The 26246-nt window shown below is 35.1% G+C and overlaps 1 protein-coding gene across 4 annotated transcripts in view; it reads right to left on the reverse strand.

Annotated features, from left to right (window-relative positions):
* Nucleotides 1–26246, reverse strand: part of LOC150090856 (uncharacterized) — a 187472-nt gene that overhangs the window by 98785 nt on the left and 62441 nt on the right. For all 4 annotated transcript variants that reach the window (XM_090373141.1, XM_090373134.1, XM_090373128.1 and 1 more), the window contains exons 3-5: nt 8434–8535; nt 6883–6987; nt 2607–2696 (exon numbers count right to left, since the gene is read on the reverse strand). In XM_090373141.1, the coding sequence (XP_090229267.1) occupies nt 2607–2696; nt 6883–6987; nt 8434–8535 (297 nt within the window). The remainder of the gene's footprint in view (nt 1–2606; nt 2697–6882; nt 6988–8433; nt 8536–26246) is intronic.

Consider the following 26246-nt stretch of genomic DNA (forward strand, 5'->3'; position numbering starts at 1 on the left):
AAAAAGCATAAGCCTTTAAAAAAGTCATTTTTCACCAGTTCTTAATAAAATACATATTTAGGCAATGATGAATTGAAAATATTGACTTTTAAAATATGGGCTTCAAAATAATATAATGGTTGAGCTGTAGATTTTGAATTTCACATGTAAACTATTCCATTTCTTTTAATTAAAAAAAATTCCTAAAGCAAATAACAATGCAATAATTATTCTGAAGTATTTTTGGATAAGGGCACCATATGCAAGAGTTAAATATTAATAATATCCTTATAAAATAGTGATAGTCCGTTCTATTCCGGGCTTAATACCCGTGTGCAAAATAATACAACACAAAGAATTAAAAGATTTAATTTTAATCAATAAATATTTAAATAATATAAAAATAATTTATTTAATCTTGGAGTTTAACAATCTAAGATAGATAACTTCAGATAGCAGCCTTTCTTCAGGTTCTGGAACTGACCGTCAGCCATGCAACATATCGTGCTCTATTTATAATGCTTCAATCTCAAAAAATTTCATGGTATTAATTCAAAAACCCGCAGAATTTCTTAAAGGCAAATAAAGGAGCCCCAATTTTGTTACGAAAAAAATAAATAAATAAAAAATAAAAATTGTGTATTGTTATAGATTTAGTTTTTTACATATTATAGGAAGGTTTTAAGTTACTTGAAATCACACTCTAAAATAAAAACTTAATTGAAAAACCAAGAGATTATTTAGAATTCTTATTAACCCATTAATTACATTTGTAAACATTCTTCTAATGCCGAAAAAAAATTACAAAAACTTTTATAAAATCCCTCGAAGTCATTGATTTAGAATAAAAATAGGATCTTTTATTATTATTATTTTTTTTTAATGAGATCCGTGGGCTCGTGAAGGCGAACTAAAATTATCATAAAATTGAAAGCTTAAAGCACCAAATGGTACATAGATAAAATATTCAGGAAATCGATATTTCTGTATAAAAATCTAATCTCTCGATGGATTATTAGTTAAATTTGTTATTTGTTAGACATATTCAGTTACAGAAGTCCGCATAAGACTCTTTTTTTTAAGTTTCATTTAGACATATCTGATTTAATATACACGGATTAATTTTAGTGTATTTTGTACAAATACAGTACAGGCTTACCCAGTTGAAATGCAACCCGGTTTGTTTGCGATACAAAAATAATTGTTGAAAACGAATATAGAATTTAAAACTGTCAGAATTTTCTTGACGTATCCATCTTACTCGTATTTGGAACAAATTCGCTCATTAAAAATTACAACGTAATGAATAGTGGATTCTAGGTACCGTTCTGTTTGGAAATGTAATATCGAATGTCTGTTGTCATTGAAAGAATGATTTGGATGCACAGTAATGTAGAAAAATAGACGTTCTTCTTCTCTAAAAAATCCCATATTACGCACTGCACAAAAAATGCTGTATGCTTCTCAAATACCACTGTTGTAAACTTGTCACAATGACACTGCTTTCTGTTGTCTAGATATATCTGCCTGTATTACTCGATACCGTGTATTAAAATTTATCTTGCTGTTATCGAAAGTGGCGTTTCAAAATATCAATACACACATATGAGAAAGAGGTTGCTGTTTTGACACTGGATAGGAGTTTAATCTATTAAGTTGTAACAGAAAGAGGGTTTGAAAGGTTTACCTTGTTCTTACGTGTTCACAGTCTTGCAGTTTTCATAGCCACATGTAGGTAATAAATTACGCTTGTCGTAGGTATGAGCCTACTACACATCAGAAATGCAGTACTGTATATGACTAACACTGTTATTAGATAGGTGTGTTATTAGAGTTATCAATTGCCTCTGCTGCTCGGTTCACAATGAAGAGCTTGTTTGACGAGTGGAGAGAGACTGACTTCTCTCCTTAGGATCAGTAGTTTAAAGTTAATGACAAAATTAGCTATTGAAATGGACACTTCAGTGTTTTCTTGACGTAAAAAGAAATTTATATCAGAAATTTTAAGTAGAACTAAAGACCTGCATCTCTAACAATGACTGTAAACATAAATAAATAAGAAACAGAAACGGTTGCTTTTTATTTTTACAGAAGTATTTAGCACCTGTGTCATGTAAGAAGGGATTGAATTAGTAACCCAAAGCCCTCGTGGGTAACACAGTTGGTGGAAAAGACCTAAGTTCGAGTTTTGTCGATGATGGGAGGAATTTTTATGGGCCTTTTCACAATGTGTGTGTGTGTGTGTGTGTGTCAGGCGAGGGTATAATGGGGTTTTTCTCCAGGGAAACTAGGGTTTTTCGTCCAGCAAACAGAAAATCGACCACATAACACGCAATTTACAGACAGTATACACGGAGCAATAGGGTCTTAGTCGCTGGTGCTCCTAAAACCGTACTACAACAACAACAAGCCAAAAAATTTATTTTACTCCAAAATAAATTCCTTTCCAGAAACTAAGATTGATCTGCATTAAACCCTTTATCGGATGTTTAAAATGAACCTTCTCGCTGTAACTGCTTTCAGTGCTAATACATAATGGAGTCATTCAAATGCTAAACTCTCTCTTTCTGTTTGTGTTGTTATGATAAATTACAAATATATTATATAACAGTTTGTTCGAGACATACCTGCTTGCCTTTTCCTTCGTTTCTCCACAGCTAGCAAATCTTGGAACTGAGTTTCCTCCGAACAAACATCTAAGGAACCTTTTGTGTCATCTGAAACATCATAGATTACATTTACATTCTGAACAGTACAAACAAATTAAATTCTGCAGTGCGCCCTGTCAATATGGATAAATAATTGATAATATTAAAAATTAAACTAAGTCTTTGATAATTATTCCGGTCTTCTGAATTAGTTCATTTGTTTCAAAGTAAGCAGTCCTCGAACAGAACCGTATCTACTGCTTGAGTAAAGTAAAGCAGAGGTGATCTCTAGTGTAAATTGTCGGAAACATTCAAACGATAATTTGATCGATTCTATCGATTGGCATACATCGGATTAGCAATCTGCTTTCAGCTAATTACTCCCCACAGTTGCCTGGGATTCATAACCAAATATAAAAGGGAAACGAGATAAATCGTTGTTGAAATGCCCCGCTGTATTTGCTTTTAATATGAATCAGAAGGGATGCCATATGACAGTTATTCTATCATTATTCTGCTTCGGTGCTGAGCTAAATTAACTACTTAAAGTGACAGATGTGCAAAGAAGTGGGACAAAATTTATGAAAGAGTAAAATGAAGTGAAGAAAGAAATTCTTCACTTCATATATAGATAGATAGGTTGGCAATTAAAGAAATGTCAGCTTAGGTTCGATATACGGCGAGCATCGTGTTCAGAGGTGAAGCTACAAATTCTGGATCCCGGGAATTTTCTAAAGCCCCTCCAGTGCTCTTTAACAACCACATAGTTTTAAATCTGCCTCCACATTTAGTTCTGCCCGTGATATAGTCCGTCCCGTGGTCAAATAAATGTTTAATTTCCCTCCTAAGCGTAAAAATTACGAGCGAAATCATTATACAATTTTTGCGTATGCTATACATACAGTGTGCATTTTATTTTGTACCGTTCATTCACATAGTTCCAACAGTAATTTGCACTCGGTGCTCACTTTATTAGATACCTTAATATTGTAGAACCCCAGTTTTTTTTTTTTTTTTTTTTTTTTGCCTGTTATGGACACCTGTAACATTCTGGCTGTGTATTGACCAATGCACACCGAATAGCATCATGTAGTTCCTATAGAGCGATGGAAGTGGCCCCGGATGTCCCTTTCAATGCCATTCCATTAATGTTCCTTGAACAATTGGATAAGATTTAACCATTGTGCATTAACCTGGGATGGATCTGGCTTGCAACGGTGCTTAAATATGTCCTACTGTTCAGGCGTTGGACCACGAGAGTTAAAGAGCCTCTGAACTACCAGAAAAACGTGGCCAAAAACAATTATTTCGTTCGGTGGAAGTGTCGTTGCAGAGCTGAAGCCTTTATTGGTTTATAATGCTGAAATTATCGGAGAAGTGAAAGGCCACAATAAATCCACTCTGCCTCTGATTTTGAAAATTAAACTTCAAGAATGGCTCGCTTTTATTTTCAAGTAGTGATTTAATTGATTTCTGCGCTGCTGAGGAGAAATGCTGCAAGAGAAATATTTTAAATCACAAGGCCTTGCTTATTCTTGATAATGCACCAGTCCATACCATACCTTGGCGAATCATCTGAACATGTCTCTCTCTCCTAACACAACTCTCTTGTTGCAGTCGATGTAAAAAAGGTGATCACTTCATTTAAATTTTATTTTTTAGGTCGCGCATTGAAACAACTGATTGTCTCAACCAGAGAAGATAAGATGGCGATAGTTAGACATTTGGCAGTGTTTCCACATAATGAAAGTGCTGAAAGGCATTTAAGCAACAACATGGAAAGAAGTTAAAACATCAAAATATGATTGGAGCTTGGCGAAAACTGTTGTCGAGTTTTAGTCAAAATTACCTTGGATCTGGGAACCGGCACATGATAGAAAAAGCGGAGATGCCAAAGATCTGGTTGGATAATATTGTGAGGGAGGCTGATGTAGTCGATTTATCAGAATCATATGGTAAAGATTTAACTTCCAAATGATTCCTTGACCTTGAAAATCAGAATGCAAAACAAGGTTGAATAAATACAAAAGTTGCAGTCTCAAATGATAACCAAGGACATGTCAGAAGCCTTTACCCATTTAGGCGCTGCAGTGACTGCCTTTGCTGAAGACATGCAAAGGAACAGCAGAGTTAACGGGGACGTAAAAAGCAAAAGAGTATGCAGGTCAAAAGACTCGTTTTTTAAACGACCTTAACAACTTGCACCTACAACAGAAGAATCTTCTATTGTCTGTGACCATTTAAAATAAAAACAACAAACAGAAATATTCATTCTTTTGTTTTTTTCCCATTGATTTCATTATATTCGTTCATCATTCTTTCGACGAACCAATGTCGTTAGGCGAAACATACCTGTAATAAATTCTCACAGAGAGCGTTACGTAACCCATCACCCTCTGTTCGCTTGTGCATAAGAACATAATAAACTACTGACTTCAATTATTAGTAGGTTATAAATAGATCTTTGCATTTTACACACACTATCACTGCCGATGCTGAGCTGATGCGTTGGCGTAGCCTCGAAAGCATCTCTCTCTCTCTCTCTCTCTCTCTCTCTCCCTCCCTCCCTCCCTCCCCCATGTAGGCGATGGTGTTGTCAGAAACTGTAAAACCTCATACTTATTCTTGTAATTTGTTACAGAATAAAACTATTTCCTTTTTCGTGCTATCATAATTTATTCTAAATAGGATTACTTTCGTAACCAGAGAAGCATCAATCATCACCACCTGAAGGTTCTTCTCCCTGTATTCCTTCCGACTATGAACCATTTCGCTTCCTTACCTCCGCTTCCTTACTGTTCCTCAACCCTCATTTCAACAAGACCGCCATAGCCAAGTTATTAGGTCTAGGATGAGAGTTTCGTTATTTTTTTGTCCAAGAAACTAGCGCTTTATCATCTCTGAAAACGGGCAACACAACCATCGAAAACCCATATGTAGACTAGATATACTTGACCGTTCACAACCTTAGTGGCCTTGATATTTATTCAAACAACCATCCAATATATTCATCTCAACACTGTATTTGTAGCTCCTCTGCCTATCAGCCGTCTTAATATAGAAAAGGAAGTTTATACTCCCACAAAACTACTCTCAGAAACTCTGGTTTTCCATCAAGCAAACAGGTAAAAAATACCAGACAGTTCAAACGATTTACAGACAATACATTGGCGCTTCCTATCTTTAGTTGTATTAGCATAAATCGAAAACAAGTACTTTAAAAGCAAACGTTTTCTTGTATAGGCCTATGTAGGCACGCTGTTACTTTATAGACAAATCCACAACTTCATGAATAATTTAAGATGCAAATAGCTACTACAAATATCAATTCAGCTTACTAGGATTAATCGGAAGACTCGTAGAATCCAATAAATACCTCGAAGCATTGAAATAGTCTAAATGAATAGAAAATGGCCTGATTCAAGCAGAATTAGACCCATTTTAAACTAATTCAATAATAGAAACAGATGTCACAGAAAGGAAAATGCGCTACTGTAGTTTCAAGAGAAAGAATAATGAACAAGGAAGTTTCGGAAGCCAGGTTTGGAAGTCTTATTGGTTGAGGAATATGATTATGGGCGATTGGAAGAATGCAAGTATTATATTGTCTTCCCACTTAATAATGCAAGATTTTTTCTTCTGAAAGTTCTTACAATAATCATTGGAAAAAAAGTTTAAAGAATGCTTTTAATTTATTTTTTTTAAAGGAGCTCTCGAAAGACGCTGTCAGATACTCATCATTACAAAAAATGCAGTTGCGAGAAAAATGAACTCATCTGCGAATTGTTAAAGGAACAAAGAATTGCTCCATCCTTACAACTACTATGAAGAAAATAAATAAAATCGATCCATTCATTACTGCTTTATTAATTCTTAGCACACACGGGACTCCCTGGAAGTTAATTCTTGCTGTACAGAATAGGCCCATTGTACGATACCATTTCCCGTTCAAAGTGTACGTGAAAAGGGAAGGATTTTTTTTTTTTTCTTTTTTCTCCCAGTGGAAGCGGCTGTGATGGTTTAAAGTTTGTTCGCAAGTTTATCGAACTGTTTTCTCTCAGCTAGATCAGAAGATTGTCACAGTTAATTAAGGGTAAAACATGAATTTTTTTACCGCTGTTGAGTTGATGATGTATTTCGTGAATGTCGCCAGTGGTAACTATATGAAGGGTACCTTCTCATAACCATGCACCAAACATGTAGCTTTTTTCCCCGGTTCGATCCATTGTTAAAAGTATAAAGAATCAATACTGACCTTCATCGGAACCATCGGCACAATCCCGAACGCCATCTTTAACATACTGGGAATCAACGCAGAGAGGCACCCCACACTTGCAGCTATGTTGACCAGGAAGGCAATCTGAAAGAATAAAATTGAAAATATATATACGGTATAAAGAAGAACTGTACGGCTGTATAGGACTATTAAAAATGCATCTATTACTTTCACACTGAGTGGAGAACATCCGGATCATGAGGAAATGAAAGATATGAGAAAAGCTAAAATCACTTCAAAACGTAGTCCCAGGATAAACTGACGTTTTGGCAGTACACACGCAAATGAAATACTGTCGAACTGTCCACTGAAGGGCCATAAAGACAGATAATCACGCAGACATGGCACAAAAAAAAATTAACGTGATAGATGGAATGAGGAACTGTACATTGTTGAAATCCCATTATGAGAACAACGATTCCTTGTGTGGCTTTAGGAGTATTGAGAAGAGAACCTCCTTCACAAAATGACTATTACAATATGTGAGAGGGGTTCGTGGAGGTTAGGTGTGATGGATAGAATTACAACTCGTGTTACGAAGATTGCATAAGGACTGTGTAAGGAGTAGATCTTACAAAATAAAACCGAAATAATTGTTTTGCTAAAATAAATCCAGGAAGGGCGATGGAAAGTGAGAATTAGCATTAATTCCCGAGTATTAAGTTAAAGATAGTAAGTATTAAGATTGGATATTTAGTTTTAATGTAAAAAAAGGTTAAAGTTGGAAGAACACTGGATTTAGTAATGGCCAGTTTTAGGCGTGGGAATTAAAATAGTGGCTAAATGGAGACAACTGGTTTCGAGTAATATAGCAGAGCTAACAGGGACAGCAGGACTAGGTAGAGGGTGCCATTTGAGAACAGGCGAGAAAGGGTTGCTGAGGGCAAGAACAATAGGACCGTAAAATGGGATTATGAAGCATCTCTTTTGATCTAAGCCACCGTTAGGAAGTAACAGGAAATTATTGGACGTCTAGTGTTCGCTTCAAAAGAAAACGGTAGCCCAGTGAATAGGTAAAGGAAACATAGAATTTACGACGTGCGTGCATGCAATGGTTCGTTCCAGTAATAGATTGTGGATATGAGTTCTCTTCTCGAATCTATTCGTCCTTTATTATATCCTAGCTTTTAATTCTTTCTCTCCAATTTATCTTTCCAGTACAGTTGAATGAACGTAAAAGTGAGTTACCGTTTTCTGATTTGTTGGAGAAATTGAAATTTTTGTTTGTCTGCAAATATACATTTTGATATCTATTTCGAAAATTTTGAACCTGCGGCTCAAATGCTTTGGGATTAGCTCATTGAAACCGAATAAATAAATGTTCAGTTTACAGCCAGAAATCAATTTTGATCCCTGGCTATAAATCAGTTATTTTCTCAAAATATTAATTTGGGAAAATGAGAAATCCAAAAGGAGTCGGTTGAAAAGAAACAGAGATAGTTAAGATTCATCGGTGCAGTATGCGTTGATGAATCTTCCACATTCATAGTTGGTCTGTTTAAATAAGTACCAAGGGAAAATTCTGCTTACCTTCGTCTGATCCGTCATCACAATCCTTCCATCCATCTTGTACCCTGTCTTGTGGAATGCATTGATTTCCTGTCTGGCACTGGAATTCCTTCGTTGTACACGCTTTAAAAGAAAAGAAGAGACAATTAAATTTACTTGGAAGCAGGTATTTCATAAAATTCATAGCTATGGAAATCCCAATAAAACTGAAATTGCTGTCATTTTTAAACTACATTATTTTGATCCGTCCTTGAGCATATTAAGACAGGCGTACCAGGACTCAGGTCAATTCAGTGCTGTGGAATTTCAACGATCATTAAAATATACGTTTCCCTTTAAAAAAAATCGGAGACATTTCGTTCAAGTTGCGTTATTTTATTAAATGAACGGGAGGTTTTTTCTTGTTTTTATTCTAGGAGGTAAAGAATATTTTTAGTTTGAAGAGGCAAGAGTAGTAGAAAATTCTGCATTAGATTTCTATTAGCCTTCTACTTAATTAACAGACTATTGTACATGAAAACGTTGAGAACAATACTATTACAAAATGACTTGGTTAGCTAAATGCTGAAAGAAAATATCTATATTTTAAATATGTATATAGTAGAATTTCATAAGTATCTCACAGTTTATGTATTTAAACATTTTTTTGTTTTGTTTTTATTTACATCTTTTTTACATTTTGCATTTTTTACATTTAATTACGTTTTTTTATTATTTTATGTATTTAAACATGATATTAAGCTTTATAATTATACTTTCGAGGATAATTCGGTTAATGGATGTATGATAATCACATGTTATCTATATTCTAACGTTCCTATAGAATCAATATTAATTAAGAATGGTTGGGAAAAAAATCATGAATACAGCACGGTACTAATTTTATATTACTAAACCAGACAAAGCATGTGAATTACACACCAGATGGCATAAAATATCAGTGACTTTTCAAAACATACACTTTGAAGTGATTCTATGAAGAGAAAACCATGAAATTGCGCAATTACTGAATGAACTCCAAGGATGCTTATCTGGACAAAAACCATCCTTGACCCCCTTTGTTTGGAAGCATTGTATTCTCGCAACCTTACGTATTAATCAACTAAGGCGTTTAAAATGAACAAGCTGGATTCACACCCACGGCATTAGGTGCTATAAAGGGTCGAGGATTGCGAGGAAGTTTCAGCAATGCTTGACAAAACACATGGACAGGTGCGCGTACCAAGTGACCTTGAATGTTCCATCACCTCTACCGGATGAAGCTCGAGGTCACTTCAAGGATAATTCCAACAGAATAGAAATTTCTAAGCAGGTGAACTCGGTTTCTTGGCATTACGAAATTTGCTCATTATGTCTTCTACATTCATAGTTGAGTGCGAAAGGGCATGACAGAAGCACTACAGGACACACTAATAATGGACACGAATTCGCACCTAGGGTTTTATTATAAACATTTACAGATGCAGTGACAGTTCACGAGACAGAAAAAGAAGTACAGATCATTTAGGATATTTTCATATAAAAAATGCATGAAGTCTTTTTATCTCTCGAATATTTAGTCTACTTTCATTTATTTCTAAAGGCTGTCGCTGACATGCTCCTACCTGAACTATAAACCGAGCTTTCCACTGGTTTCCTGAACTGGGCCAAGGATAGCCGGTGCATGAATAAAGTAAAAATATTCGCCTTCTAGTCGACGTTGCAGTTTCAGGCAGTCAAGCTGTTATTGCAGATTTTGATTGTACACATTTTGGTGATATGCAAATATACTGTTATGTCCAGGGTAGACCATAATCTGTGCACCTTTGGAAAATTTCTGAACTCTCTCTTTTTAAATATTATTAGCATTTAGTGAATTAATTAAATATTATATTTAATAAATACATATTACATTAATAATATTAGCCCTTCACCAACACGGCAGCATCTCTCAAAGAGGCTCGATCAGAACAAATAATTCTAGTAATTTTCTAAGGTCAAAGTAGCCGCTCTAATCCTATGCCCTCTCCCCCAAAGAATAATCCTAGGTGCGCGCGCATAATAATAATAAATCTTTCTTTATACTCTCGCATAACCCTTTAAGTCGAAGAAATTCACAACCGATCATTTTGACAAGAATACAGGGTTACTGTATTTAGGAGTTAAGTGGACCGAAATATTCCTTTTAGTTATATTGTCATTAATAGCAGATTAAACTTTCTGGCTGGGCGACATCATTTGTTTGAAAGTAGCGCAACTCTTTATGAAGGTAAAGTTTGTCCTGCTCTGATCATTGAGAACGTTGCAAAAAACATGGTAGGACAGTATGTGCTTCCTAATACTGTATAATAATATCACTGTGATTTAATTTTATCATTAATTAAATAAATTCATTATTTCAACATGCTCTAACCCACGCGATTTTAGAATTCAATATGTTATGGCACCCATTGGATTCTAAAAATTCTTCATGAAGGGGAAAAAAAAAAAAAAAAAAAAACAGCTGGCCGCCTGTTTTCTCGACATGAAATCCTCATTCTATAAAATCTCCATTTCAGAAATTTTACGCATTCTACAACGGTATTTGAACATCCAAGGAAATCTAAAATCATCAACACCCTTTCTAAACTGACCATCGCGCAAAACCAACAGTTGCATTGTTGTTTAATACCACACATCCAAATTAGAAATTTTTGTACACCTACAAGGGGGCATTTTCTCCGCACTGCTCTTTGAATTCACACCAGAATCTTTCTTATTCATTAATGTCGACTTCTCATCCTATGCCGATGACATTAAGCTTTATTCCATATCAGTTGATGCCCACATCATTCCTATAGTTCAGAAAGGGATCAGTAAAAAGCTACATTATTTCGAAGTACGCAACTCCAGTATCTGGAGTTGTGCACGTTCATCCAAGATAACGCCTCCCCAGACGAGAACACCTCGACCGCCATATCGATCTCTTTCAGTGATGTTTGCGGGGTGATACCGTGTGCCAACGTCTCGCCAGATTAGCCGACGTCCAGAATCGCTGCTGAGACTGAATCTACTCTCATCAGTAAAGAGTACCTTAAAGATTTTGTGGTTGTAACCTTTAGAAATAGTGTTGGTCCTTAAGTTTTGCACACCAGTGTAGCAGCAACCTACTATAACGGGAAGTTGTAAAATAAGGTAGAATGTATAGGCACCTTTTGACTATGGGAATAATATGAGAGAGGGTTGTTTTTTTGTTTTTGATAGATGCAGAATAAATTTGCTTCGTGTATCAGTATTCAGTTTTTAATAGCAGTGTTAGTTAGAATTAATAGATTGGCAATTTGATTATACGATGTTCGGTACCGGACTTGTTTTTTTCCCCCCGCTACTGGACGTTAAAATTTAGTTTTATGAAAGAAATTCTTAACAGCGGAAAAGAAATCACGCTTTAAAAATTGTTAATCTTTTAATAGTACAAGTTCAATACCAATCTGGAGTGAATAAAAAAGGAAATTTTATGGAAAGCCAGATTTCTCATTAACAAATTATTATTATTATTTTTTAATATTTTTTCCGTAGGACGATTGTAGTTTGTATGAGTTAAATAAATACTTTTTAGCTTATATCAGATCGTCACTTCTGCATCTTAATTAACCGGTTATAAGGCGGCAAGAAAGGCAATGTTTAAAGTTGATGCGAAGAAACCGATTGCTTACATAATAATTCTAATTCTGAATATAATTTAATGAACAACTTATTAAAAAAAAAAAACTTTTAAAATTCTCTTTTTATCCAAGAAGAGCATTAATTAGGTAGTTAAAGTCTTTCAAGCATACGTATTGTTTTTTTTTTTTTTTTTCTTTCGGACGCCATTAAAATGAGAACCTGAGTCTTTGATGTATCCGATTAGTTTCTCTCTGTAATGCACGATTTCATTGGTTGTTGAATAATTGGACAGTAAGTCCACGGTTCGAGAGTGGTTACATGATTTTTAATAAATCAATTCAGTTTGTACGAAATATAAAAAATATGAAAATAATATGTAAAGTGATATGAATTCCGTTTGATCACAGCAATACACTATACAAATGAACATACCAAGAAGCGTTTTATATGCAGATTAAACGTACAGTATAACATATTAATGTATCCACGTGTACGACCTGTCTTAAACAATAAAAATGTAAAAATTATGATCTTTGGTAGTACAAAATACGTAAGTTTTTATTAGAAGACGAAATGCACGAGGCATAATTTCGTATGGGTTTTAGGTAATTAACTATATAATATCGGTGTAGATACACCATAGTTTACCCATAAATTTGAACTACGTATGTAGTGTAAAAGACATCGTTTTAATTGTATCTCATATTGTGGGTGCCTTCACGAGATAGCTGGTATTGCACTACTACGCAACTGTGATGGCATTTTCAATTCCAGGGTACCTGCCCACTCACTGATGACGAAGCCCACTAGCTTTGAAACGATCGTCTGGGTGTTGGTATCCAGTGAAAATAAATAACAGTAGTCTTCTCTACTAGAGAAGCGTTATTTATTCGAAGTAGTGCAATACCAGCTATCTCGTTGTGAAGGCACCCACAATGTGAGATACAATTAAAACGATGCCTTTTACACTACATACGTAGTTCAAATTTATGCGTAAACTATGGTGTATCTACACCGATATTATATAGTAAGTTTTTATAGAAAATTTTATTTTAAATCTTTTATACATGTATAAAATATACTTATTTCTTTTATTCAAACTGAAGTAGTATTTCAATTTTGGAAAAGTATTTTTCCAAAATTGAAATACTACTATAGTATTTCAAGTATACTATACTATATAATTTACTATATAAATTATATAGTATAGTATACTTAGTATAGAAAAGTATACTATATAATTTGAAAACAGCATTTCAAAATTTTCGTCTTTTTCGGTAAGGTGGGAATGTCTAATATTATTGGGTGTGTTAGCGTTTCTGGGCTTTGTCTTGCTGTTGTCTGTGTTACTAACATACGTTATTTTTTAATCTCTTCGTCATAATTGACTTAATCCAACAGTAGTTAACGAATTGCTATCGTTGATATTGCTACTAATGCAAGCTTTTCTTCCATGGTAACTGCTGCCATCGACGGTTGCCATGGTGAATGACAACTTTCAGAGAAGTCATGCTGTTTGAATAGCTTCACTTTGTGAACACATTGTGCCTTTGAAAAATACTAGTTCCAAGGAGAGTATATACTCGGATAACCCCCCCCCCCATCCCAATTTCAAGTGAAAGAGCTTTGTGTGTGTGTGTGTGTATATATATATATATATATATATATATATATTATTTATTTTTTTTTTTTTTGCTCTACTTTGAAGATATTGGAAAATTCTAAGAGAGTCGTGTTTCTTAAGCAAAAACTTACGATGAGATGTACTACGAAATTATTTTTAATTAAAATATATTTACAATTTTAATTTCAATAAGTAGTAACCGTTAATATTTTGTAAAAGAAAAAAAAAGAAAGATTCCAAAATTTTTATCTTTATGATCAGTTAATTATGTAGTGGAAGCAAGAACTACTATTTCATTAGCACCTCATTAGTATTAATCTCATCACACGTCTAAGAAAAGATGAAAATCCGCGGAATGAAAGAAAAGTTTTTAACTTCCTTCGCAAATCTATCAAGTTGATATTGGCATCAGTATGTCTGTCCGCGTATAATAGCTTCACTCCTAATGAACGGACAGTGAAATTTTACATTTGGCTTTTTTAGAAAGTTTTGTGGAATCCCAGATTTCATTAAAATCCAACAAATATGAATATGACAGTTGGGCTTCTTTTCGTATCACTAGTTGTCCGTATACCGTACCGTAATTAGTCGAAGAGATGGAAATTCTGTTTGTGGCAGTGCAATTATCGAAAGAATGATCCGCAACATGTGAACACACTAAAGTTCTGTTTAAACAATCCAGGAATTAAAGCAGCTTTTTTCTGAAAAGGTCGTTTCTTGTTAACATTAAATAATAAATTATTACTGTTTGTTTATTCGATCAATCACAGAAAATTCGTAAATTACGTTTATTTCAATTTTTTATTGAAATAAACTTTTTTTTATTAAATAAAAATATTACGTTATTGAGGTAGCTTTTATATATGGTTATTTAATAAATTATTAATTAATTTGCGAAAAATAATTAGTCATTTACTTTTCTTTTCTGTTATTTCAAAAAATAGAAATAGATTTAATTAATTTATTTGGAAAAATTAAAAGAAAAAAAATATATATATAGAATCGAAAACGCCCTGGTGTAAAAAATGTGAATCATATAATAGGGGATACAAAGGTTAACTGTTTTCAATATATTAATAAAATAATGGTTTCCAATAGAAGAATAAACCATTTAACTTGCAGTAATAATTGTTATTTCTTCAATTTAAATGCAGCTTTTCCCACTACATGTGCTACTTTAAAAATAAACATGATCGACCTGCCACAATATTTTAAAATTGTATCTCTATTTAAAATGAAATATGCTAATTGTAGACTTATAATATTTATTATAAAAACACATTAGGTAAGTAAATACATAAAGCTTTAAAAAATAATCAGTAAATATTTAATGAGATTTCTGGCATTTGTATTTTGTGGAAAATTATGTTTTTATTTCTACTCTCCACCGTTTACATTACTACCTCTGTTTTAAACTACGTTGTTCGTAAGGTCCTTAACTTAGAAATCTTTTGAAAAGGTGGCAACATTACTTCTTATGGATTGTTTCAAATTCATGTGTATATATAATGCTTTCTGATCATTTTCTCTATAAAATTAACGTTATATGAACCTCTATATGCAGTGTAGGACGTGCATTTAAGGAGTAATTAGTTTAATTTTTTCCATTTAATAATTTTTATAACTGCAGAAATATTATTTAATTAAGCTAAGTTGACTAATAAATGGAAGGTTTCCATTTCTGTGAACTATTGTGGAATTGCAATCGATGTTTACTAATCGTACTTTAACTTCCTCGTAAATTCTACTATCTGAAGGAGTGCCGTTATTTGATTCTTTGCCAACGGGCCGGTTCTTCTCGTTTTATTGCCTTAGGAGTATGAACTCTGTTAGTTAAGGGGCCAAGAAACGACACACTTGCAGATTGGGTAGAGGTAAACTACGATCCGGTATCTTCATCGAGTAAAAGACTTGCGTACTCCTATTTATGAAGACATTTCAGAAAAGGAACTGCGCTCACTGCCGTCAGATGGCACTCTAATCAGCATTATCTAACTGTTGTTTTGTATACTGTATTGTAGATTTGAGGTTACCATCAAAACACTGTACTCGCATAGTAGGGTTGGTCCTTGCCGGTGGAGCATATGATATTTGTCATCTACATTTAAGCTTATCACAGTGGAATTAAGTTCGCGGACCATAAGATAATCTGCTGTTTTTAAGGGCTAGCTTGAAACTAGAGTAATTAAATGGTACAATTAGAGGGCTTAGTGTTAGACAACCTTAACTACAAAATTGCATTTTTGTTTTGAGACAACTTTAGTTTACCTTTATACAAGTAACAATGCATATCGTGTCATAGAAATGTATTTCTTTAGTAGTTTACACATTAGCTTGGGCTATAAGCACATTTCCGGTAAACTAAGAAAATTTCAAATGACTTTTTCTTGGTTAATTACAAAAATGGTTGCTACAAAATGATTTTGTAGTTAACATTGTCTGACACTAAACCTTCGAATTGTTACACAGTACTGCTTATGCTGGAGTGTACCACATAGTAAGTAATAATCTCATAGATACAAATGAGCATCGTAATAAAATGTAATATATTTAAAAATATATTAAAAAAGGTGATAATCTCAGAATACTAATTAAATCATTAAAAAAAATCTTACGAGTATCTAAAATAAATTCTGCATTCGGATGATTTCTGCTTAGCGTATCCCATTTAAATTTCTCTCTATTTGCCTATATTTCATCACATTTCTTTCTTCTCGTATGCAGCTGCTGCGAAGTCCGCTTGGAAAGAAGCCATTCAGCTGCTGAGCCCGCCCAGAGGGACGTTAGCATCAAACTAGGTATTTATCGTCCCCTCTACACTATCATTATTTATTTCACTGCAGTTAACTTTTTCACCCCTCTTTGTCAAGATTATTTCTCCAGTTGTACTTCCTTATTTCTCACTCTCCCAACTCACACACACACTTTTCACGTGCCAAAATATCGATTTAATGGATGCACCGCATAAATTATAGTATGAAAGGTAATACTACAGCAGGGCACCCCTGCAGAAGCTTTCCCTTAAATACGCGCAACCCCTGTGTTCAGGAAGGCATTATGGACTTCATAACGTTTTAGGATACAAGACAAATATCTTCCGAGAGTGCATCATCCGCGGAGACCTCTGCCTCATTCATTACACAATAGACGCTCCTTATAATTATTGACAATACACTTCACGGGTTAAAACGAAGCTCCCTTCCCCAGTTCAGTGGCCTCTTTGGTATCCCACCTATAGCTGCAACCAAACAACCCAAATGCTTATACACCCACAGAGGCCATTAACAGCTGAACTTAAGTTTAACTCGTACAGTGTTCTCTGCATGCAGGCAATTTACATTTTATAGAAACTTTCATAAAAGTAAGGGTTTGGCATTTATTTAAAGATTCCTACTCATTTGTGTGTGCGTGTGTAGGAATTTTAAACAAATTTCTTCCACTCAGCTTTAATAGAGAGAGAGAGAGAGAGAGAGAGAGAGAGAGAGAGAGAGAGAGAGAGAGAGAGAGAGAGAACTACTTGGCGTCTGTGCAAAGACAAATGCCTTTTTATATAAATGTACAGAACTATCCCAAAACTTGTGCTCCCGTCTGTAAAGTAGGATTGTTACTATAGAATAATACCGACACACACACATGGACTAATTATTTATCTTGATTTCGAATATTTTATGTTATCCTTCATTTTCATGAGGTGGATTCATCTTCAATCATCTTAAATTTTTAGGTTACTTTGTGGAGACATTCGACAATAAAACTCCACAATATGGAGTGTTAGTAAAGAAATTTCGTGATCAGTATATGAAAAACAAAAAGAAATAACAATAATTTAAGATCTTTAAGACAGTTGGCCTTCCCTTTACATTCCTAGATGAAGTTCTAATTAGTGGCAGAGAGGTCTAACATTTCTTGTGTATATATGTTAGCATGTCACTAGTGAAAATGTAAACCCTTATCTCTGACTGAAGAATTTTAAATGACAACCACACGTGTCATGTTTCCAATTCAGCCTTGACCTTCATCCGTTAGGTTATTTAATGATTTAAGGAAGTAAGAAAATCCCGGAGGTGCTATTGGTCCCAGATGGACGGATGATTACGTGTATACTAAACTGGAATTCTACCTTGATGCAAGTCTCACCTTGACAATAGGGTCAGGTATTTGCTGACACTAGAAAATAGCTGCCGAGTATACGCATAACAGTATTGTGGTAGTGATTTTAAAAAAAAATAAAGAAACAGAAAACTTTCAGATGTATCCTAAACCGGCTCTTCCAGTTTCTCTCCCACTCTCTGAAGCCATAGAATTACCCCATCCACCATCTGCATATGAGAAAAACACATTTATTACTAACCTACCATTCTCAGACTGACCAAATCTCTGTTTATAAATTCCTTTTATTACAACTTTTAATTGTTAAGTGTGGTGATCTCAACTTCTTTTTTAGCCCCTAAAATGTAATATGTAATACATTTTAGGTATCCTGAGGGATACCTAAAATGTATTACTTTTTTAGCCACAAGTTATTTGTGTATTTTGTACTTCAACTGTTTAGAGGTGTATTAAAAATAATACCATCTACATTGAAATTACAAATAATGACGTCATAAATCGAAGGTAAAATATTGTACAATTAAAATTAATAGAATATTATTTACGAAAACTTTACATTCTTTTGAATAAATGCTATATTTTTTATTATTTTAAGAATTGTTAATAGGACGATTTTCCATCGGACCATAGACGGAACAAAGAGTGACCTAAAAACTTGCGTATCATGTCGGAAGCGGTATATCTATGATATGTTAATTGTTTCTGCAGTCTTTGTATCTTTATTTCGAACCGGAATAAATGTGAAAAGCAACGACTGTAACATGAACTAAAAGCTGTGGATAATCGGGTCGATAGTCATTCTGGAATCGTACTACCACGACAGTTGGTGTTAAACTAGCCGATAGAATCTTCACTGGTGTACAACGACATTTAAAAACTTTACAGATCATTACTTGCGTATTACGCTAAGTAAACGTGAACTTTCTTCATTTCCTCATCAGTTCAGGTAAGAATAAAAAAAATTGGGGAAAAAAATGGAATCCACTAGCCCAAATACTTCAACTTAATCATTGGCTTTACATTCCGATGTATTTTCTTTCCAGTTAACCATAAAAAAGTGAATGATGTGATGTAATGCTAAGGTAATCAAACCATTCTCAGAGTTCTTATTGGAGCACAGGTTTCTACCGTTCACTTCCGGGGTCTATAAAGGCTCTCGAACTTACAAGTCTTTTAATTAAATTATAGGAAAATAATTTTAGATAGAGTAGTAGGTAATACAATGAACATAATGAAGTTAAATTCCAAACAAGCTTTCTTTTTCTTTCTTTAAATAATGACGGGGAGTTGACTTCGGTCTGCTTCTGCTTGATACGTCTTCCACGTCTGTTTGGATATATCGTATACATATAATCTTATTCTAAGATTATATGTATACGATATATATTCAAAGCGGAATTGTATAGGAATATTTATTTATTTTATTATTATGTTATTTATTTATATATTTTTTTTTGCATACATGTTGGTGGTATTTAGTATTGGTATTATAATATGGTTAAATGATGCAACGAAGCTGGCTTCTTCTGCATCTGCCAAAAAATAAATAAAATAATAATGAATTAAATTTTGTCACTCATATCTTCTCCTTCGCCAAAAAGTACCTATCCAATTCCGCTTTGAACTTAACTAAACTCTCCCCCTCGACCACTGTTGCATGCAATTCATTTTAATGGTCTACAACACCCTGCCCGAAAATAAACTTAATGAGACCCAACCTTCTGTTACTTCGCAAAATTTTGTATTTCTCTCTCCTGGTTCTTTTCTGTTCCGCCAGTTGGTTTTACTGACACTTCATTTTCTCCCTAGATGTCTATTCCCAGCTTTTCAGTTTGCACTTTCTAAGCCATTCTTCATATGGACATCGATTAGAATCCTTTACCAGTGTCGTTGCTCTTCTCTAGAAGTTCTGTCCTTCAAGTGTAGCCTCCGGATCTGAACACAATATTCTAAATGCGGTCTCACCACCGTCTTGTACAAGGTGTGATGACATCCTTACCCATACTTGGGAAGGTTCTATAAATCTTAGACAGGACACGATGTCTTCCTAGCCACCTGTTTACGTTGCGTAGAAAAATTTCCTATCTGAGTGAATCATAACCTTTAGTCTTTTTCGTCCTGGACAACTCTTAAGTCTACTTCCCCTAGCTTGTAAGTAATTAAACAAACTGTATCAGATATTGTGAAAAGGCAAGGTGTTAAGCTTAAATAATTATAGACAATCTATTCTTCGTGCTCACAGCAGAACAAACTCTACCTTCACAACGATTTGCACTGATATTGCACCAATTTAAATTAGATTTCATATCCAAATAGCCAGAGCAGTAGCTTCCAGTACAAGCATGGGCATAGCATAAAGGTCCATGAAGACGGGGAAGCCATATGTGTGTCCCCATAATAATAATAATTAGGGGGTTGCTCGCTTTGCTCGCCAACCGCCGCGCACGCCTTTCTACGTAAAATGTAGAAGTATGCCGGAGTAAATTGAATCTTTTCTACGTAAAAGACACCTGTCGAAACGCGCTGATGTTCTTCCTCACCCTTTTTACTCCCATCCCTCAGCTATCTGCCTCACTCGTGATGCTTCTTCTTTTTCTTCTTTTGTTCTCCGTCAGATAGCTCAGGCGACCTCTGATGGAGATCAGCCAAAGTACTGTGGACAGCCTGGCTCGCTTCCCAGTGGCGATGGCGGGCAACGTGGAGTCCTACTAGTGGCCCTGTGGCCAAGAAGTCACCACAAATAACAGACCCCAACACTAAACCACAGATGCAACACACAGCACCTTTCTGGCTTTAACAGAGGTTCTGTATTCATCACAAGAGTACTGATGGTACAGATGTAGGAAACCACAAGTGGTGCCTTACCCAAACACTATGCCACTATGATCGATATCTAATCAAAAAATGACCCATGTAATTGTTTACTTGTGAATTTGTAGTGATGTAATTGCCACGCCCACTTGTACACGTGTCCCGCGTCCCTCTTCTCTTATTGGCTAGCCCACCACATGTCATTCTCAAGGTTGAATAAATATCACTATGTAATTATTTGCCTGCGTTTACATAGGCAACTTAGGAAAAGGCCTTTTGCTTCGGGTTCCATAATGAATGAGGAATATTGTTGCATCCGAAACAGCAGGACTAAAATATTTACAGACTGTACAAAATACAAAACTATTTACAAATATACAAACTATATCTGGTCCCTTCATCAGCTGACATTACAATGGAACATCAAATGATGCCGTGCGTGGTATATATTACAGAGTTGAAGCACGTGCACAAGGTTGGTGAACGTTGTGGATGCAGTTGTCTTTCAATGGAAGACAATGAAATTATTTACCTGCGCATTTGTAGTGACGTAATTGCCCCGCCCTCTCCTCCCATTGGTTCGAATAAATATCACTAGGAGGAAAACTTTTTTTTTAATGTATAGAAAGATAATAATAATCGACATTACACAATGTGGCCTTTTTGCTAATTCTTATACAACCCCTATAAATATCCTTTATACTTCTCCAAAGTTCTCGCTGTTTCCTCATTATTCTATGGAATATCACCATACCAATACCAAATTTTGTCCTGCTTCATCACAAACTACCCGAATATCACTAGGTTTTCTACGTGTTCTGTTAATTTTGTCGAGCAGTGTACTACTACTTACGATTATTACGAATGATTTGGCTTAACCCATTCGATTTTGCCAAATGAAAATGTCAAATTATTAAAAATAACAGTACGTTACTCACCACATATTTTATGATAAGAAACATAAACAGGTACTAAAAAGTTATTAACGAATATTTTTAGTAATTCAAAGAAAGATAAGAATGTTAAGCGGTTTTGTAATAATAATTATTGCTACTGAGAAATAAATATAAATCAAATAAATTAAGTTAAATTTTAGATAAAAAAAGTTATTTGTAGAAAGTTTCAATTCGGTTTGAGAGATTACTTACCCTTAAAAAAAAATTGTATTAGAGGATTTTAATATATCTTTTAAACGCAAAAACAGAGGATTCGCGACTTTTTGAGACTTTCTTCTTTAGATTATTCATTTATACATCAAAGCTATTTATGTTTGCAAAACTGAAAATATTATATTCTAAAATATAAACTCATATATAGTACTGGAGAGTTTCATGTTTCAAATCGTATCAACAAGATGTGCCACCGGTCGCGTGACAAAGCCCCAATAAGATGGCGCATTCTGTAAGGTGCATATTATATATCGTTGTAAACAGGGATCGACTTCTACTTCACGGTCGCCATGGCGACTAGCATTTGACGGGGTCAGTGAGGCGGCTGGGAGATTGAAGTGCCAATTACTTGTTTTGCGATCTTGTGGTCTGTATTTTGCAAGGATTGTTGCGACTTTCGGCAAAGGTGTAGTACGACGGACTCTGAGTACAGGGGCCAGCATTATTTTATGGAACCAGTTATATTGGTTAAAGGAACGTGACGTAGAATAATAAATGAATCGCTCATATATAACTTCTGTTAGGGTCGTGTGAAAATTAAAGTTAAAATTGGATAAACTCTACAAGAAAAAAATATGGCTGTGTCGGTGTGATCAGTAATAAATAAATAAATTTTGAAAACTTAAAATTGACTATATATATATATCACACTCACTCATTAAATTCCAACGCTTACGTTAGCCTGTCTTGTGACGGAAGGTGAAGTGATGTTGGGCATTTTTCCAGATTTGTTTCTTTGGCATATGCAATTCGATTGTGAAATATATAAACTATAATTGCTAAAGGGTTTCTACGTACCAATTTAAAGTTCACAGAAACTGTTCCAAACAGTATCCAGAATATGGATAGTGGCTCACTTTGAAACTGAAGATGGTATTTTTAGAGATTAGCTTCCAGTATATCTCAATTGCCCTTTCTGAAATTTTTGGAGAGGAACAAGTACGTAAGCCCTCAGGATATATGCATATATCGAGGGAGGATCAAAAACTGTAAATAACTCACGGAGGGGGAGACACTTGAAAGTTATTTCCTCATTGCCTACTCGCTGTATAAGTGAAAACGTAAATAGTCTTAACATGAAGTAAGGTCTTTAAACAGCGTGGTGTACAATGGGTTGAGTCTTTTTAGGACGTGGCTTTAAACTCTTGATGATGAAAGCAATACTGCAAACAGAATAAGGATGGCGATGAACTCGTAAATGGATTCTTTAGCTTCAAAATATGAAAACATCCCTGTCTTCGCAATCATTCAGAATTTTAACATTGAATCGTAATCAATAATTATTTTGCTGATAATATGTTATCCCATCGGGGCCGTGTTAAGGTGAAAGAGACCATATTTAGGCGCCAGTTCTCAGGTGTGGCAAAATGATAGTATTAATAGGGCTTTTACCGGTAGCGTAGTGCTTATAAACACCATACTTGTGGAAAAGGCTCGGGTTTGAATCTCGTCAACGACGCGAGCAATTTTTATGGACTTTTTTCACAACGTAGCCAGGAGAAGCTTCTTCTGGAAACTTGGATTTTTCGTTCGGTAAACGGCAAATCGAACACGCGCAATTTGCAGACAATATATACGGCGGCCTCCGTAGCCGAGTGGTTAGGAGCGGGAGTGTAGTAGCACTCGCTCTTTGAGTAGACCCTGACTGCTAAATAAATACGGTCGATTTGTCAACGTGACAGATTATCGTCCTTTACCCTCAACATGAATCGTTGAGGAGGCTTCCATCCTGCAGTGGATTGATAATGACTGCAGTTTCCTTATATATATATATATATATATATATATTCATATTTGTGGTATTCAAATTATTATTACTTCCTTGCAGGAAAATGAATGGCTAGAAGCAAGCACTATTCTACAAAACGTCATGGGACATTTGTAGTTAGATTATTATTATTATTTTTTAAAAAATAAAGTTGTAGAGGACGGTTTCAAATGTAACACTGTTCAGATTGGTGGGCAAACACGTATAGGAGTCTTGTGGCCACTCACTCGCAGTTCAAATTCAGATTCTCTGAGGTCTATTGGAATAATCCTTATCCTCATTGCTTTTTTGGGCTCGGTGCCACCTCTGTATTTCAACTTCTTTAACGCGTAAATTGCTAAGTGGAGACTTTTATTTCTGAACAATAACACGCACAGACATTTTCCCCACATGACATCCGTCTAATTTCACCCCAGGGACTCACATCTGGTGAGTATGGGCTTGACACACCCAGGGTTCTGAGCTGTATATCATCATTCTTCTCTTTCTTGGTGATTCCCTTCTACTTCTGACTCTCTCTCTCTCTCTCTCTCTCTCTCTCTCAGGGTAACTTGGGAATTTTTTTTTTTTTTTTTTTTTGGCTTGTGTACAGCATAAGCCTCAGGCTTCCTGGCGCCATATCGCTAATAATAATAATTTCCATTCCCCTTAGAAACTGTTAGCTCTTTCATCCGCTCATTTCTGGTTACAATCACCTTTATAGACCAAAATATTCGCATATGTCCAATAACACAATTTCCTGTAATCAGAGGGGTACCCCACAATCTCTGGTAAGATAGTATACATAACTGACTTGTAATATATTCATACACGTGAGAGTAGAGATGTATCATGAATTGGTATGTTAACGTTAACTTTTTCATGTTTTTTTTGTTTTTTTTTTATATGAAATCCTCATTTCTTTTCCCTTACAACAAAGGATCCTTTTCTGTTTCCTGTATAATCCTAGTGTGATTTCGACTACGGATCTTCCATTAACGATGTATGCCGTACTACTGACAACAACAACAAAAAAAATTAAATAAAGAGGGTATCACTACCGTGATAAAGCTGTTTTCGTTCTTTTTCCCCTAACGTTATGGAGGACCCACCTTCTTGGGAAAAACTATCTTCCACCAAGAAGAATTCGAAGATTACCAACATGGATGTGTACCTGCTCTTTCAAAGTCACCTTGGAGTCTATTACGTGTGTCGAGAGCGGTCCCTGACTCTGGCGCAAGAATTTCACCTGATAGCATCAAGTTGACTACGCAACCCATAATTACCGAGCATCCCCGAAGTTGGGTGGAAAGAACTAAGCCATGATTTGGTTATGGAAGGGGTAATAAGAGCATCGCTGCCGGCATCCTTTCGCACGCTGTAGGTCACCAGAGTACAAAGAAACAGAAAGAACTCTAAAAACGTGTTTGTGTAAGTTTATCGGTCATTCCTCTGATGCATTAAGATAATTTAGGTTTCCGAGTAAACTGAATATCACGTGATTCACTTTCAGATTCTCGCCTTCGGAATATTGCATAGGAATGCAATAATAATAGAAGATGTTTCCTCAAGTGTATGTCATCTGTATAAAAACACAATATTTACAGGCATTGTTTCATAGTTCAATGACTATCCGAATATCCTCACTTTGAGTGTTTTTTTCCCTGCGTTTTTTCAATGATTCAGCATCTGGTGTTACTGTTTGTAACTTTAGTAATGAATAATAATAGCTTTAAATACTTCATAATGCACTTCCCAATGTTACTTTCAAGCATATTCCAGTAATGCGATTAGATTAGAAAGCGTAAAATTGTTCGTTCTAAAGAAAATGAAGTTAATTTATTTTACGAGTATAACGAGCCAACATAGAAAAGGCATTTAATATGAATTAAAATATTGCTATTGATATATAAATCATATAGAAACTTAGAATCCGACACACGTTTATATGACTTTTTATTCTTATTTTGGACCCTGGAATACGTCCCAGAATTTTATTCGTATATTTTTGAACATCCTGAATATATTATTTATTTATTATTTTTCTTTCGATCTATGAAATTAGTAAGCACGATGAAGAGCTATTTATTTTAACAGTACTTTTGAATGTGTATCATAAATGTATTTTGAATTTTGAGAGTGATCAATGAGGATAATTTAAATTTGATCCGGACACTACTGGCTGCGGTTTTCTGTAATGTGAGAGGCGTTATTAATATATTTCTTGGAGAAAAGGCGCGCCTTCGGTGCTGCCTACTAGTGTGGTGTCCTGGGGAATTTTACCAAACTGTACAGGGAAAACGTCGTGACTTAGTTGAGACAAGGAGTGTTTACACCAGGAAAATCTCATGCATGTGGGTTTCACAACTCTGAAAGACATATGTTGATAGGTACTGTTCCCCTATCCCTGTAGTCTCGACCCCCCCACCCAACCTCACACGGTCTCCATGTGTAGCTACCGTGTTTCTGGTCCTCTGAAGTAGCTTCTCGGAGAATACACATTTCACATTAGCGTCGAAGTAAAGAATTGAGGCGCGTTGTTGTCAACGGCTTCAGTCTATAGAATTCCTTGAGTCAGGCATCAAAACGGTTCCATACCGTTGACAGCTATGCCTGACGAACGTAGGGGACTTTATTAATATTTATGACGATATCACATAGCTCTGTGCACTCGCGATCTGTGTGCGAATCAGATAAATTATTACTCCTAAATGTCAAGGCTAAAAGGAAAAATAATGTTATCGAAGGT

This window comes from Mastigoproctus giganteus, chromosome 1 (assembly GCF_048544385.1).
Source record: "Mastigoproctus giganteus isolate SK-2022 chromosome 1, ASM4854438v1, whole genome shotgun sequence".
In the NCBI taxonomy this organism is placed as follows: domain Eukaryota; kingdom Metazoa; phylum Arthropoda; class Arachnida; order Uropygi; family Thelyphonidae; genus Mastigoproctus; species Mastigoproctus giganteus.